General features: G+C 42.0%; 1 protein-coding gene across 1 annotated transcript in view; it reads left to right on the top strand.

Annotated features, from left to right (window-relative positions):
* BCAT1 (branched chain amino acid transaminase 1) overlaps window positions 1–15,204 on the top strand; it is a 123,785-nt gene that overhangs the window by 37,942 nt on the left and 70,639 nt on the right. Inside the window, exon 2 of the mRNA XM_023738016.1 lies at window positions 6,188–6,259. Coding sequence (XP_023593784.1) covers window positions 6,188–6,259 — 72 coding nt within the window. The remainder of the gene's footprint in view (window positions 1–6,187; window positions 6,260–15,204) is intronic.

Genomic DNA, 15,204 nt, shown 5'->3' with positions numbered 1-15,204 from the left:
GGCATCATCTAGTTGCCCTGGACCCAGTCTGGTGGAGGCTTTTGTAGTTGTGATCCATTAGTTCTTTTGACTAATCTTTGCCTTGTGCCTTTGGTTGTCTTCATTCTCCCTTGCTCCAGATGGGGTGAGACCAGTGGAGTATCTTAGATGGCCGCTCATAAGCTTTTAAGACCCCAGACGCTACTCACCAAGGTAGGATGTAGAACATTTTCTTTATAAACTATGTTATGCCAATTGAGCTAGATGTTCCGAAGACCATGATCCCCAGCCCTCAGCCCAGTAATTCAGTCCCTCAGGGAGTCTGGATGTGTCTATGCAGCTTCCATGATCTTGCCTTGGTCAAATTATGCTGACTTCCCAGTATTGTGTACTGTAAAGACAGAACTTCTTAATGTGACATTTAAGTAAAGTGACTAATACATCTGGTTTACTCCTGCTATGCCTTAGTGATAGCACTCCTTGAATGACGAAGTTACATGGTCACCTTACTGTAGGGAAAAATTTGGACTTTATTGGAAAGCTGTGCATTGTTTAGAGCAAATCTTTCACTATTATCTGATTCTGATTCCATGGAAATCAGAGCTATTTTATCACTCTGTAAAGTGTAGACAACTGATAACTGATAGAAACGCAAAATAATTCTAACCTGTAAACATGCAAATAAACTCTGAAGGTTGACATTTGTTGTAGGGGAAAAACATCACAAAGTTTAGTAAAGCAAAAAGAAAGTTTTATTTGGCATATAGTCCAAGAGGCAGAAGTAGGAAACAGACAACCATGCTGCCAGAGCCATGTCTGCCCGAGTCTAAGGAAATATCACAGAACAGACAAAAGTGAGAAAATGGACAAGCATGCTGCCACAGCCCTGTTTGTCTGAGTCCAGAAACCATTATAGAGTCATCAGTATATATTAACACTCCAAATGGGCAAAAGCATTGAAAGTTTCACCTTTTCACAGATTGGCTAGAAACTGTGATCCTACATTTTGAATTGTCTTTCGTAACAATCATTGGTTTAGGTTTCAGTACGGACAGTCAGGAGGGTCTTCATTGGTCCAACAAATTTCTATTCACTAAATGTTAACAGAAGAAGCGTAGAAATTTTTTTGTGTTCTGTTTGATAGGTTTTATATGAAAGGTTCCCTAAAAGATATATTTCTTCCCCGAAAGATGATTTCCAAGATTGTCCCATCTACTGTCTTTATACCTCAGGGCCTAGTTGATGTGTCCTTGTGAGCCCAGCTCCAGCTGGGTCACATTCTCTATGCTCAAGGACAGGGAATAATAACTCCAATATTATTTCCTAAATCACATTCAGGTGACTTCTCTCCCTGGCTCTGGAAGAAGCTAGTTTTACAATTCATTTCTATATTCCTGATCTGTAAATGTAGAGTCAGTTTTAACATCTACCTGACTACTTCATTAAATCAGCTAAACTCTTTAATACAAGTTCATTTTACATCTGTATGACAGCCATGATAATGCCTTTTTTTTTTTTTTAATCTTCAACTCTCTGTCTAAGGCACTACTGGTTGGATGTACCCTTGCCTACACATCCAACCTCACCTTGGACCGAACTCTCTCCCTTTCACTCCACTCCAGCCACTCAGGCTGTATTTTGGTCTTTTGTAAGCACCCTGTTCCTTCCCTCCTCAGAGATATTCCTTTGACCTGGAACACATTTTCATCCAAGACACTCTTCGTCCTTTCTTCCCTTAATTTTTCTAATCCTCCAGTTCTCTTAAGGATAATTTAAGACTTTCTGACTTTCCAGGGCTTTCCGACTACGTTACATTCCATTACTAGAGGCACTGATAGCGTAGGTACATACCAGTTTTAAACATTTGTTTGTGAGATTTGTTAACACCTTTTAACATAATTAACATCTTTCTTTCTGGGTTGAGGGCAGTCCCTGGTGTTAGGATTGGGACATGCTTAGAACCCATCGCTGGCACCTAGACCAGTGCCTGACAAATGGTAGATATGTGATACATACGTATTTTAGACAGATTTTTGACTCTAAGTACTTGGAGCTCAGGAGAGAGGTGGGCTGAACATATATTCGGGTGTTCTCAGCATATAGGTGCAGCTATGAAAAGGCACAAGAAGCAAAACCATTGGGTTGAGCAAAATAAAGGCTATCCCACCTTGTTTGGGTGGAATAATTGGGTAGAAGTCAAATTACGGCATTTTGGAAGAAAAAAATCAGTTGCCAACTCTAATTCATGGCAACCCCATGCGTGTCAGAGTAGAATTATGCTCCCCAGGGTTTTCAATGGCTGAGTTTTTACAAGTAGATCACCAGGCCTTTCTTCTAAGATACCTCTGGGTAGACTCGAACCGCCAATCTTTTGGCTAGCAGCCAAGCACATTAATCATTTGCACCACTCAGAAACTCCATAGCCTCTTGAAGGGGGAAGGAAATACAAGCAGTTAATACAGATGGCACTTTCATGAAATTCCTAGCTGAAGGGGAGGAAAGGTCAGCACTGAGGTAATTCTTTAATAATAGCATTCTTTCTTGACTGATTTGACAAGCAGCAATTATAGGTAGCACTTAAAATAGGTTAGTAGAGTGCAAACCACTACACCACCCAGAGACGTTTTAAAATAGCAAGAAAATTGGGATTGGGTATTGTCTACATTAGAAAAAACAGGCTTTGAATGAAAGTATAGTGTAGACATTCAAGACTTTCAATTAAAAAAAAGTAAGTGTTTATAACTCTTCCACTAACGTTTTTTCACTCTTAACCATGGGTAAGGGTCGAAAACTGGCAACCCTAGTGTTTACTTAGCCTGTACATTTTTGGTTTGTTTGTTTTTTGGGGGGTGGGGGTATGCAAAATGATATAGCCACTTTGGAAGACAGCTTGGCAGATTCTTACAAAGCTAAACAGGCTTACCATATGATCCAGCAATCGAGCTCCTAGGTATTTACCCAAATGAGTTGGAAACTATGTCCACACAAAAACCTGTACTTGAATTTTACAGCAGCTTTATAGCCCTGGTGGCACAGTAGTGAAAGTGCTCGGCTGCTAACCAAAAGTTCAGTGGTTCGAACCTACCAGCCCCTCTTCTGGAGAAAGATGTGGCAGTCTGCTTCGGTAAAGATCACAGCCTTGGAAACCCTATAGGGCAGTTCTCCTTTGTCCTAAAGGGTTGCTATGAGTTGGAATCAACTCGATGGCAGTAGGTTTCGGTTTTTTGGGTTTATTCCTAATTGCCAAAAATTGGAAGCAGCCAAGATGTCCATTAACAACTAAGAGGACAAACTGTGGAACATACATGCAAAGGTCTATTATTCAGCAGTTAAAATAAATGAGTCATCAAGCCATGAAAAGACATGAAGGAATCTTAAATTATATTGCTAAGTGAAAGAAGCCAATCTGAAAATGCTCTATGATTCCAACTATATCACATTTTGGAAAATGCAAAACTATAGAGACAGTAAAAAGATCAGTGGCTGGCAAAAATTCAAGGAAAGTGGTGGTGGTGGGGGGTTGAATAGGTGGAATACACAGACTTTCTTTTTAAATTATGGTAAATGTATATATAACAAAACATTTGCCATTTCAACTCTTCCCATCTACAGTTCAGTGACATTCATTACTTTCATCTTGTTGTTCAACCATCACCCTTATCCATTTTCAAGTTTTCCATCACCATTGGGCCTTTTTAGGGCAGTGTAATTATTCTGCATGATACTGTAATGGTGTATATATGACATTACGCATTCATCAAAATCCATAGGATTGTACAACACAAAGAGTGAACCCTGATGCAAATTATTATGATAATGTATCAGATTTGGTTCATCAGTTCCAACAAATGTAACACAGGAATGCAAGAAGTTAACAATAGAGGAAACTGTTGGGGATGGTACACGGGGACTCCGTACTTTCTGTGCAATTTTTCTACAGACCTAAAACTGCCCTAAAAAATAAAGCCTATTTTTTTACTCTGATCTTCAGCGACCCACTATGATGTCACGTGACCTGCCTGGGCTCTGTGTGGTCTTTGGAACTTGGGATCCCACCACAGCATAAGAGGGAAGGGAAGAGGAGTGTTTTGTTTCTTTCTTTCCCTCTGAATTGATAAAATTAGAGCTCTATTGCCTTCTAGGGCTGCAGGAAATCAATTCTAAAACCAAGCCGGATTTAATCGCTCCTACCCAAAATAAACTGCCCTTCCACCTTTCCAAGGTCAAGTCAGCCGGCGTTATCACTCACTTCCTATTAATTTAGAAGCCGAGAAGGCTCATAATTTAGGCTAATGTTGTCCGGGGAGAACACAGCAGAGCAGACAATAGCTGTTTCAATCTTCTTTTTTCCCTTTCTAAACCTAGTAGTATTTCTCTTTCGCAGTCCTTTTTCCAATTACTGCTATTATGAGCCTACATCAGTAAACCACCCAAACAGTACGACTGGGATCTCTTTATAGTCTATTTTGCCTGAAAACGATGAATGGCTGGGTCTAGGTGACAGAAACAGCTCTTAGAGGATGGTAGACTGGTGGCCCCGCAATACCCCGAGTTACAAAGCAGATTCACGTTCTCCCTCTTTAGTCTGCACGTGGGGAGTTGGTAGTGGACAAGAGCCAATGCACAAATACCAACCCTAAGCTGCAAACTGTCGGGGGCAGAAACTGCCTTTGGTCGGTTTGATCCGGGGTCAACGGAAAAGCTGCCCTGAATTTCCCTGAGGTTTCTTTCATCTTGTCGCAGGGACGCTTCGGCTCACCTAGAGGTTATTTGGTAAATAACGATGCTCGATAAGTGCCTGCACTTGGAAAACCGCTCTCTCGCGGCGTGCACTCTTGGGCCCCAACACGAAACCCGGTGGCAGGGAATACGGCTTTGGTTTTCCGGATTAAAGAAAAAGAGGGACAAGACCGTTGGAGGCTCCTCCCCCAGGGATGTTGGAGGGGCTCCGGCTTTCCCTGCGCCTGTCTCTGGCGCGGGGCCCCGGGCTGTGGCATCCCTTTCCGCGCGCGCTCTGCGCCGGGACTGAGTCGCGTCGCCGGCTTTCGCGTCCAGCCGCGCGCTGCGTGCCGCCTCCGCCGCCCTCTGCAGCCCCGCGCGCCTGGAGCCTCCCCATGGCCAGCCCGCCCGACGCCGCCGCAACCCTAGCCCGCCAGGTACCCCGACCGTGGACGTTTGCGGGAGGGAGAGGCTTGGAACCCGGTCTTCAAAGCCTACGGGCACGGCCGTGTGCACTGCTGCCGTTTGCGGCACCATCCTGCTTTGCCTCCCACCACCGTTCCGCCTCCACTCGGTCTCCTCTTCCCACATCCTTACCTGAAATCTAGAGTCCCGCCCTGCGAACACGCCGCCGGGTGACCCGCTCAAGGGGACCTGCGGGTAGCCATGGAAGCCGCTTTGGGGGAGGAGGCGGGAGCGAGATCTCTGGGAGGCCAAAACTGACAGCTGCATCCACCGTGCCTTCGCCACCTCAAAATATTTTGACTGCAGCCTTCTGCCTCCTTGGTTTGCCTTCTTTCCTTCCTCCTGTAGTAATTTAGCCGATTAGGGTTTCGTTTTTATTTTTATTTTTTTTAAATGTCTGCACCGTTCCCCAATTCGTCCCCATTCCATTGTCCTTGTGTCCTTCACTATCTTTGAAATAACTCCCTAATTCATCAAGTTATGCCCTGTGTCCTTAAAGTGTGGGATTTGATGTCGATGCGCCTGAATTGGAGGACCCTGCCTATGGAGAAAATGGTTCGCACTCGTCCCCATCCCTTTTCCCAGCTTGCTATTGTGCGCCGGTGATTGACAAGACCACGAGGCTGAGCGCGCCCAGGAGATTTTTCTATAAATGGCTTAAAACCCTAGCCTCAACTATTTACTCGGATATAAGTGAAACAATTGTCTTTTTGTTCTTTGCTGGTGAACTCTGGCTTTGTAGGGCTAACCTGGAAATTGACCGGTCGGCTCTAAGCCAGTGGAGGAGGACAAAAAGCCACCACCTCGGACAGGGTAGAAAGTGCAGGGCAACAGTCGCAGGAAGCTCTTGTGTGGGGCCAGTGCCTGGTTGTTTGATTATCAGAGCCTCCTGATCCTCCTGCTCTCCTTTTCCTGTTTGCTTGGGTACCGGAGCACAGCACACGGTGTCATGGTGAGTCATGATTACCCCAAGCCCCAATTTCCCACCAGGTTTTACTTAATGGAGCTTTATTTCTTCTTTAAGGACTGCAATCACAGATGCTCCGCAGAATGTCCGAGAGAAGGAGGATCAAAAGGGGTGGTGGAGACTTTTAAGGTAAGTTGTTTGCCAGAGCTTAAGTGCCTGAAATAACATGTCTGAAACACATTCAACTGAGTAAATCCATTTATTGTTGTTGTTGAGATCTGGGGGGAGAATTTTTACCATGTGGCTTACACAATAGTTTAGAAATGCTGCCGTGCGTTTTAAATCCTGAGGGTAGGGGGAGGGGTAGGAGCCCTGAGGACGAGCTGGTTAAAGCCGTCGACCGCTAAGCGAAAGGTCGGCGGTTCGAAATCACCAGCCTCTCCACAGGAGAACGATGTGGCAGTCTCCTTCCTTAGAGATTTACAGCCGTGGAGACCCTACGGAGTCGCAGTGAGTTGGAATCGTCTTGATGACAGTGGGTTTGAGTTTTTATTTTTTGTATTGAAGGGAGGGTGAAATTATTTGGGGAGAGAGAACACATTCATCATATCTAAATTTTCCTGACATTTAAATGCTTATTTTATTTCCTGAATCCAAAATTTCCTTTGAAAATGACAAGCTAGTGAAAATTAAGCCAGATATTTATCTGGTTGCCTAAGTATAACCCTTCATTCTTATTTGTGGAAACACTTTAACCTGGTAATTTTTCCCTTTAAGCAGCACATAACATTTTACAGTAGAAGTATTGCATTTCCTTTTCTCTCTGAATTATGAGGTTTATATATTAAATCTCCTACTACAGGGGAATTTTGAGGAGCAAATGAGATAAGACTCCTGTGAAGTATTTTGAAAATCATGAAATAAATATAAGATGTATTATTATTTTCTTTATAAATCATTATCACCACCACTCCTCCAACCATGGAGGTTTTTGCTTCTCATCTTTATGCCTCCCTTCTACCCCCTGCTGCCTATTTCAGTCACTGTCATTTATCATCAATAGCACAGAGTGTCCTAATGATCTCACATCCTGGCAGGGTTCAGATAGAGTGAAACGACTCGTCAGTTTCACACACACATGCAGCAGGGACTGTGTTTGCCATTAGAAATACAGAACTAAATTTAAGACAAGGTCTTTGCTAAAAGGATTTTTTTAAAAACCAAAATGTAATAGCGTATAGTCATTCCTTTGCTAAAGTAAGTTGGTGAGTTGTATCTGTCAGGGTCATTCCCTGTCCTTGAAAGATAACATCTTCCATAACCCTATAATCTCTGCCATTCTATGAAAATTAAGGTCTGCATACATTTTGGGGATTAAGATATTGAGATACGGGTCCTTGAAAGAATGAGATAAAAGGGACTCCTATTTGATAATCTCTTGGAGCCCTGGTGGCTCAGTGGTTAAGAGCTCTTCTGCTAACCCAAAGGTCAGCATTTGAATCCACCTTGGAAACCCTATGTGGTAGTTCTCCTCTGTCCTATAGGATCACTGTGAGTTGGAATCAACTCGACAGCAACAGGTTTAAGTGCTTGACTACTAGCCGAAAGATTGGTGGTTTGAACCCACGCAGAGGCACCTTGGAAGACAGGCCTGGTGATCTGCTTCCAAAAGGTTAAAGCCTTGAAAACGCTATGGCACAGTTCTGCTCTGCATGGTATAATAAATCAAGTCAACAGCAACTAACAGCAAAGACAAGGCTCATTTTAAATAGTAAATTCCTTAAAGGATATAAACAAAGTTTTTCCTGATTAAACTTTATAACAACTGCAGGAAAGACCTTTCATTATACATAAAAAAATCTTGGCAAAGTGAAGAATTAATTCATAATATAAGTAATCTCTGTTAATTTAGATTTCTGTAAATTAGGTTTTAGTTAAAGGAAGGTGTCTGTTGACATTCTACATTCATGTATTTACATATCGACATAATGATGGATGTATTCATAGTGCATATGTGATGAGGCAAGGTCCCTGGTGGCACAAATGGTTTGTACTCTAAAAGTTAGCAGTTTGAACACACCCAGCAGTCCTGGAAGAAAGGCCTGGCAATCTGTTTCCATTAAGATTATAGCCAAGAAAGCCCTAAGGAGCAGTTCACTCTGTAACACGTAGGTCACCATGAGTTGGAATCGACTTGACAGCAATGGGTTTTACTTTGGTTTTTATGTGATGAGGCAAATAAAAATTGAAATTTATAATTTTGGAAAGAGAAATGGTAGATTTTATAGGACCACCATTTTCTATCTCTTAATCTACCTTTATAACATTCATCTTGCCTTGTGGGTACTTTTCATATTGATCCTTCCTTCCCACTATCCTACCTCCCACTCTCCTCCTTCCCCACCCTTTGGCCCTGAAGCCCCATCCCTGGTTTGATGTGGTCTTGTTAAAAGTGAGGATACAGTTTCCCAACAGGATCCAGCAATGAAATGCCTTAATTTTATATCTTAGACAATCTTTCTGTAGACTTGGGAGTTTTCTTCGTTTGAAAGAGGTCAGCTGTCCATTTCTTTCAACTGCCTTTCCACCTGTTCCTTGTCCTCGTTTCTCCACCGAATGGGGCACCGAAAATCTAAAATTCTCTCCTTCATATACTTTCTTATTTGATATTGAAAGAGTACCTCTAAAAGATACAGAATGCAGCGCGTAAGTCTAAATGGAGTTAGAAAAATGCACAGGAACTTATAAAACAAAGTTATTAAATTTCTGATACGGTTGTAATGCAGAGTTCTTTTTTAAAAAAAAAAATTAAATGTTGTGTTAAATGCAGAGAAGTGCAAATGTGATATAGAGTAGCGAGCAAAAGATGTTGGCTGAGTGCTGTTTAATATGGTCCTCAGGGGCTTTCAACCAAGTTGAAGTTCCCAGCTGTGGGCATCCCCATTTCAGAGTAAATGGTTAACCAACTACAGATGTCCAGTGTCACAAGTGGAGGAAAAGGCAGAGAGAAAAAATGCTGAGAAGGTGTCTGTAGCCAAGTCCTACTCCTTCCATCTCTCTTTTCTTCCATGTTTGACAAAGGCATGTAATCAAGAATATTTAAGGACTAGTAAGTGTTCCAACACTGGATTAATGTGTAGCCAGTATACAGCCACCATCCATATGCCTTGTTAACAGAACCCTAATTTCTTGTGCATGGCTAAGCCTAGCCCTAGGCAACATACTTGCATTTCCAGCTTCCTTTGCAGCTAGAGATATTCATGTGACACATTTCTAACCAATGAAGTGTCAGGAAATTTTAGGGAACATTTTCTTTTGTGGTCATTGGAAACAGAAATGTCTGGTGCAATCTTTTTCTTTCCTTTTCTTTGGCCTTGAATTAAAGCTGAAGCTAGGGTTCTAGCAGCCTTCTTTTGACCCTGAGGGGAAGACCAAGGAAATCAGAGACCGTTGATGTTATAGGGTGCTGCTACCAAACCTGCCTCCTCCAGACTTAACTTGTTAAGAAAATTAGCTCCCATTTGTTTTTTTATTTACTCCAGCTGAAGTCATTGCTAAATGATAAGTGAAAGGTTTATGCAGGGCATTAGTGAAAGGTAGACTTGAAAAAGGAAGTTAGTGTCACCCTTGGGATCTTTGTTGGGCTGAAATATTTGGACTTGAATCTGTAGACATTTGATTGTCCATAGATACTGAGGATCACTGTAAGTTGGAATCTACTTGATGGCAAACAAGGATCACTGTGGGTCGTGATCAAGCGTGTGATTATGCACGTGAGGGATTGTAGGGAAGAGATACAGGATAGGTGCTACTGAGGGACAGGATAAATGGAGGAAAACAGGTTTATTAGAGAAATACTTTGAAAGTACATGTCTTTTAATTCATTGGCTGATGAACGAGAAACAAGGTTGTGAGATGCTGTGAGAACGATAAACGACCTTGAAAGTAATAAAAATTCCAAGAAAAAAATGGGGAAAATACACAAAGAATTTGTTAATAGAGATCATCTCTGGGAAGTGGGAATGTAGTGGCTATGGTAGTAGTTGGGTTTTTTTCCCCTTCTTTACAGTAGAATTTTTAAATAAAATAATAAACACGCATTGTTATTAGTTGCTGTGGAGTCAATTCTGACTCATGATGACCCCGTGTGTGCAGAATAGAACTTGCTTCTTAGGGTTTTCCAGGCTGTGACCTTGCAGAAGCAGATTGCCAGACCTGTCTTCTGAGTGGGTTTGAACTGCCAACCTTTTGGCTAGTAGTCAAGCACTTAACTTTTTGTGCCACCCAGGGACTCATTTAAAAAAATATATTTTTTAAAATTTTATTTTGGTAAAATGTAACAATTTTTTTTTTATTTTTATTGAGAATATACACAGCAAAATATACACCAATTCAATAATTTCTACATGTACCATTTAGTGACATTGATTACGTTCTTCAAGTTGCGCAACTATTCTCACCATCCTTTTCTGAGTTGTTCCTCTCCCACTGACATAAATTCATTGTCCCCTAAGTTTCCTATCTAATCTTGCAAGTTGCTGTTATCATTTTGATCCTGTGTAGATAGTTCTTAAATGAGCATAGTGTTCAAGGCAGACATTTAGTACTAGTTAAGCTAAACTAATGTTTGATTTTAAGAAGACTTCAAGGGATATTTTTGGTTTAAGGTTTAAATATTATCTCAGGGCAGTAGTTTCAGGGGTTCATCCAACATTCATGGCTCCAAGAAGTCTAGATTCCATAAGAATTTGAAATTCTGTTCTGCATTTTCTCCCTTTTGATCAGGATTCTTCTAGAGAATCTTTGATCAAAATGTTCAGTAATGGCAGCCAGGCACCAACCAATTCTTCTGGTCTCATGGAAAAGGAGGCAGTTGTTCATGGAGGCAATTAGCCACACATGCCATATCTTCCTCCTATTCCTAACTCTCTTTCTTCCCTCTGTTGCTCCAGGCGAATAGAGAGCAATCGTTGTGCCTTGGATGGCTGCTTCCAAGTTTTTAAGACCCCAGGCACTACACAACGAACTAGGAGGTAGAACAGAAGCACTAAACATATTATTAGACCAATTAACTGGGATGTCCCATGAAACTATGACCCTAAACCTCCAAACCAAGAAATCAAATCCCATGAAGTTTTTGGTTGTACATAAGTAGGCTCAGCAGCTACTCTTTTTCTCTTTCGTTATTGTAAATATGTATATCACACAGCTTTTGCCAATTCAACTTTTTACAGGTGTACAACTTATTGACAGCAATTACAATAATCAACTGTGCAATCCTACCCTTAATCAATTCAATATTTCCATCTTCATTAACTCCCCCCTTTCCTCCTCCCTCCCTACTCTGGTAACCACTAATAAACGTTGTTCTCTATACATTTACTTTTTCTTGTCTTTTTATATAAGTGAGGTCATACAATATTTGTCCTTTTGTGATTGACTTATTTCACTCAGCGTAATGTCTTTCAGCTCCATCCATATTGTAGCTTATATCAAGACTTCATTGCTCCTGTTAGCTGAGTAGTATTCCATTGTATGTATATACCACATTTTGTTTATCCATTCGTCTGTTGATGGGCATTTAGGTTGTTTCCACCTTTTGGCTATTGTGAATAGTGCTGCAATGAACATTAGTGTACAAGTCTCTGTTTGAGTATCTGCTTTCGAGTCTTTTGGGTATATAACTAGGAGTGGAATTGCTAGGTCACAAGAGCTCGGCTGCTTACCAGAAGGTCAGCAGTTTGAATCCACCAGTCGCTCCTTGGAAATCCTATGGGGCAGTTCTCCTCTGTCCTGTAGGTTCTCTATGAGTTGGAATCGACTCCACGGCGACGGGTTTGGTTTTGGTTTGCGTATGATAGTTCTATTTTTAGTTTTTTGCAGAACCACCACACTGAAAATAACAAAAAAAATTGTCATCTTAATCATTTTTAAGTGTACAATTCAGTGACATTAATTGCATTCACCATGTTGTGCAACCACCACTATTTCCAAAAGTTTTTCATTATCCCAAACAGAAACTCACTACCCCTTAAACATGCATTACTCTTATTAAACAAATTTCAAATTAAGAAGTAAAGGAGTAGATTGTAATATTAATGTTAGAAATGAGGACCCCCAAAAAATGGGGACCCAGTTTTGGGGGAAACTTTGTGTGTGCCATTTTGTCTTAGTCATCTAGTGCTGCTCTAACAGAAATACCACAAGTGGATGGCCTCAATGAAACAAATTTATTCTCTCACAGTCTAATAGGCATCAGCTCCAGAAGGCTTTCTCTGTTGGCTCTGGAGAAAGGTCCTTGTGATGCATCAGTCTTTCCTTGGTCTGGGAGCATCTCAACGCAGGAACCTCAGGTCCAAAGGATGCTCCCGGCACTGCTTTCTTGGTGGTATGAGGTTCCCCTGTGTCTTTGCTCACTTCTCTCTTTTATGTCTCAGAAGAGATTGGCTTAAGACACTATCCAATCTTGTAGTCGTCATCAGTATAACCTCATCATCGTGATAGAGTTTACAACACAGAAGGAAATCACATCAGATTACACAATCATACAACACTGGCAATCATGACCCAGTCAAGCTGACAGAGATTTTTGGAGTACACAGTTCAATCCATGACACATTTTAAATTTGTTCAGTTTGAGATAAAACGATTGCCGCCCAGTAGACTCCGACTCATAGCAACCCTCTAGGACAGAGTAGAACTGCCCCGTAGGGTTTCCAAGGAGTGGCTCGTGGATTCGAACTGCCGACCTTTTGATTAGTAGTCGAGCTCTTAACCACCGCACCACCAGGGCTCTTAGTTTGCAAAAACCAAAGCTATATGATTGCAAAAGAGTACATGCCTTTAGGTAAGAATTTATAAATCAGTTAGAGATTTGAGCCTGTTAAATCAGTGGTTCTCAACCCTGCCTTAGAAACACCTGGAGAGCTTTAAACAAACACTGACGTGGGCTCCGCTCCTGAGATTCCCTTTCAGTGGTCTTGGGTAGGGCATGGGCATTGGTATTTAAAAAGAATCTTCCCAAGTGGATCAGCTTAGCAGCCAGTGTTGCGAACCAACCATTGCTGTTCAAGTTGATGAGATCTTTAAGTGAGACACCGTGGTGGAATTCTTACCCCTGATTATACGGTAGAATCACTTGGGGAGCTTGGGAGGTGGGGGGAACTACGATGCCCTATGCCACCTCTCTGAGGTTCTGGTTCATTTGTTCTGGAATGGGGTCTAGATGAAAAGCCCCACAGTGGAATCCATTCTGCAGCCAGGGTTGAGAATCACTGATGTGGAGAGAGAAGTGTAGAGACTTAAGGAGAAAACTCAACATTACACAGATGCTTGTATTTTGACACCAGTTGAACTATTCTCCCACTTCTTTTCTCTTGCATAATTTTAAAACAGCAAATAAATTAAAGACAGGATAGGATGCCTCTAGTATTATCCTCAATGGCTCCTTCAAATGGCCTGGAATAGAGAGAATATCTAGTGTTACTTAATTGCTAGTAGCCTATTACAGGATTCCTAGAGAATGAGGAAGATGGGATCCAAACTTAGTAGCACAGAGCCAGGGCTCATAGAGAACTGGAACATTGGTCAGCATACAATGGAGCCCTGGTAGCCCAGTGATTAAGCAGTTGGCTGCTAACCAAAAGGTTGGGGATTTGAACCCACCAGCTGCTCCATGGGAGAAAGATGTGGCAGTCTGTTTCCGTATAGATTTACAGCCTTGGATATCCTATGGGGCAGTTCTTCTCTGTCCTATAGGCTTGCTATGAGTCAGAATTGACCCGATGGCAATGGGTTTGGTTTGGTTTATACAGTAGAGATCCTGTAACTGGTTGTCTTCGCCCATCCCTTTCACCTATTCCAGCAGGTGAGGTACCTGTCTGACTTTATCTCCTACCACTCCACTTCCCCTCCCGTTTCCTGCGTTCTACCTTTACTGGGCTCTCCTTGCTGTTTCTTGAACACGCCAAGCTTGTTCCTACCTCAGGGCCTTTGCACTTGTTTCCTCTGTCTGAGATACTTTGCCTGTAGATATCTATGGAGTCCCTGGGTGGCACAAATGGTTAAGTGCCCCCATCCAGAGGTGCTTCAGAAGAAAGACCTGGTGATCTTTGTCCATAGGGTCACAGCCATGAAAACCCGATGGAGCTCAGTTATATTTTGCAATACATAGGGTCACCATGAGCCTGAATTGACTCAAAGGCAACAGGTTTACTTATCTATGTGGCCTACCTCTCTCTTTATTCAAGTTTCTGCTCAGATGTCACCTTCCCTAACACTTTTGTCTAAAATAAGCATCCTCTCTCCCACTCTATCCTCATAAGCTGCTTTACTTTTCTTCATAGTACTAATCACCTCATGACATATATCTATCTATTTCTTTATACTGTCTCCCTCACTGGCAGAGTAAGGACTTATTTTGTCCCCTGATGTTCATCAGGGGTTATATGGTACAGTGACATAATATCAAAAAATATTAGGTTGAATGAATGAATAACAGTTGCTCGCAGTGGCTGCTGCCCGTCCAGGACTGACAGCGAGCTCGTGTGAGAAGGAGGGGGTGGGCCGAGTGCAGCTGGGTATCTCCTGTGCTGACTTAGTGCGGTGTCTCAGCCGTGGTGCCGACGCCGTCAGTGTTCATTGGGTGAATAAAAAGACAAAATACTAAGAATAATAAAGCAGATAGGGAAGAAAGAGGAACAAGAAGAGGAAAAAAATGAAGGTAAATAATGTGAAAACAAAACTCTGCCTTCAATATGTTTTACATAAATTATAACCCATTGCAGTTGAGTCGATTCTGACTCATAGCGACCCTACAGGACAGAGTAGAACTGCCCCATAGGGCTTCCAAGGCTATAATCTTAATGGAAGCGGGCTGCCACATCTTTCTCCTGCAGAGCGGCTGGTGGGTTCAAACCAGTATTTCAGTTAGCAGCCAAGTGCTTAACCACTGTGCCACCAAGGCTCCTTCACATAAATTATAAAGCATGGGAATTAATCAAAAGAATCACTCTACAGTTGTTTTTTATGCAGATTGTCATTTAAGTAGAGTTGTATATATTCTAATAGAAGAAAATTTGTATCAAGTTTGTCTTTTTATATTGATATGGACATGTGTCTGTGCCCAGGATCTT

This window comes from Trichechus manatus, unplaced genomic scaffold, assembly GCF_000243295.1.
Source record: "Trichechus manatus latirostris isolate Lorelei unplaced genomic scaffold, TriManLat1.0 scaffold00112, whole genome shotgun sequence".
Classification (NCBI taxonomy): Eukaryota; Metazoa; Chordata; class Mammalia; order Sirenia; family Trichechidae; genus Trichechus; species Trichechus manatus.
Note: the sequence above shows the minus strand (reverse complement) of the source record. Positions and strands in the feature narration are given on the sequence as shown.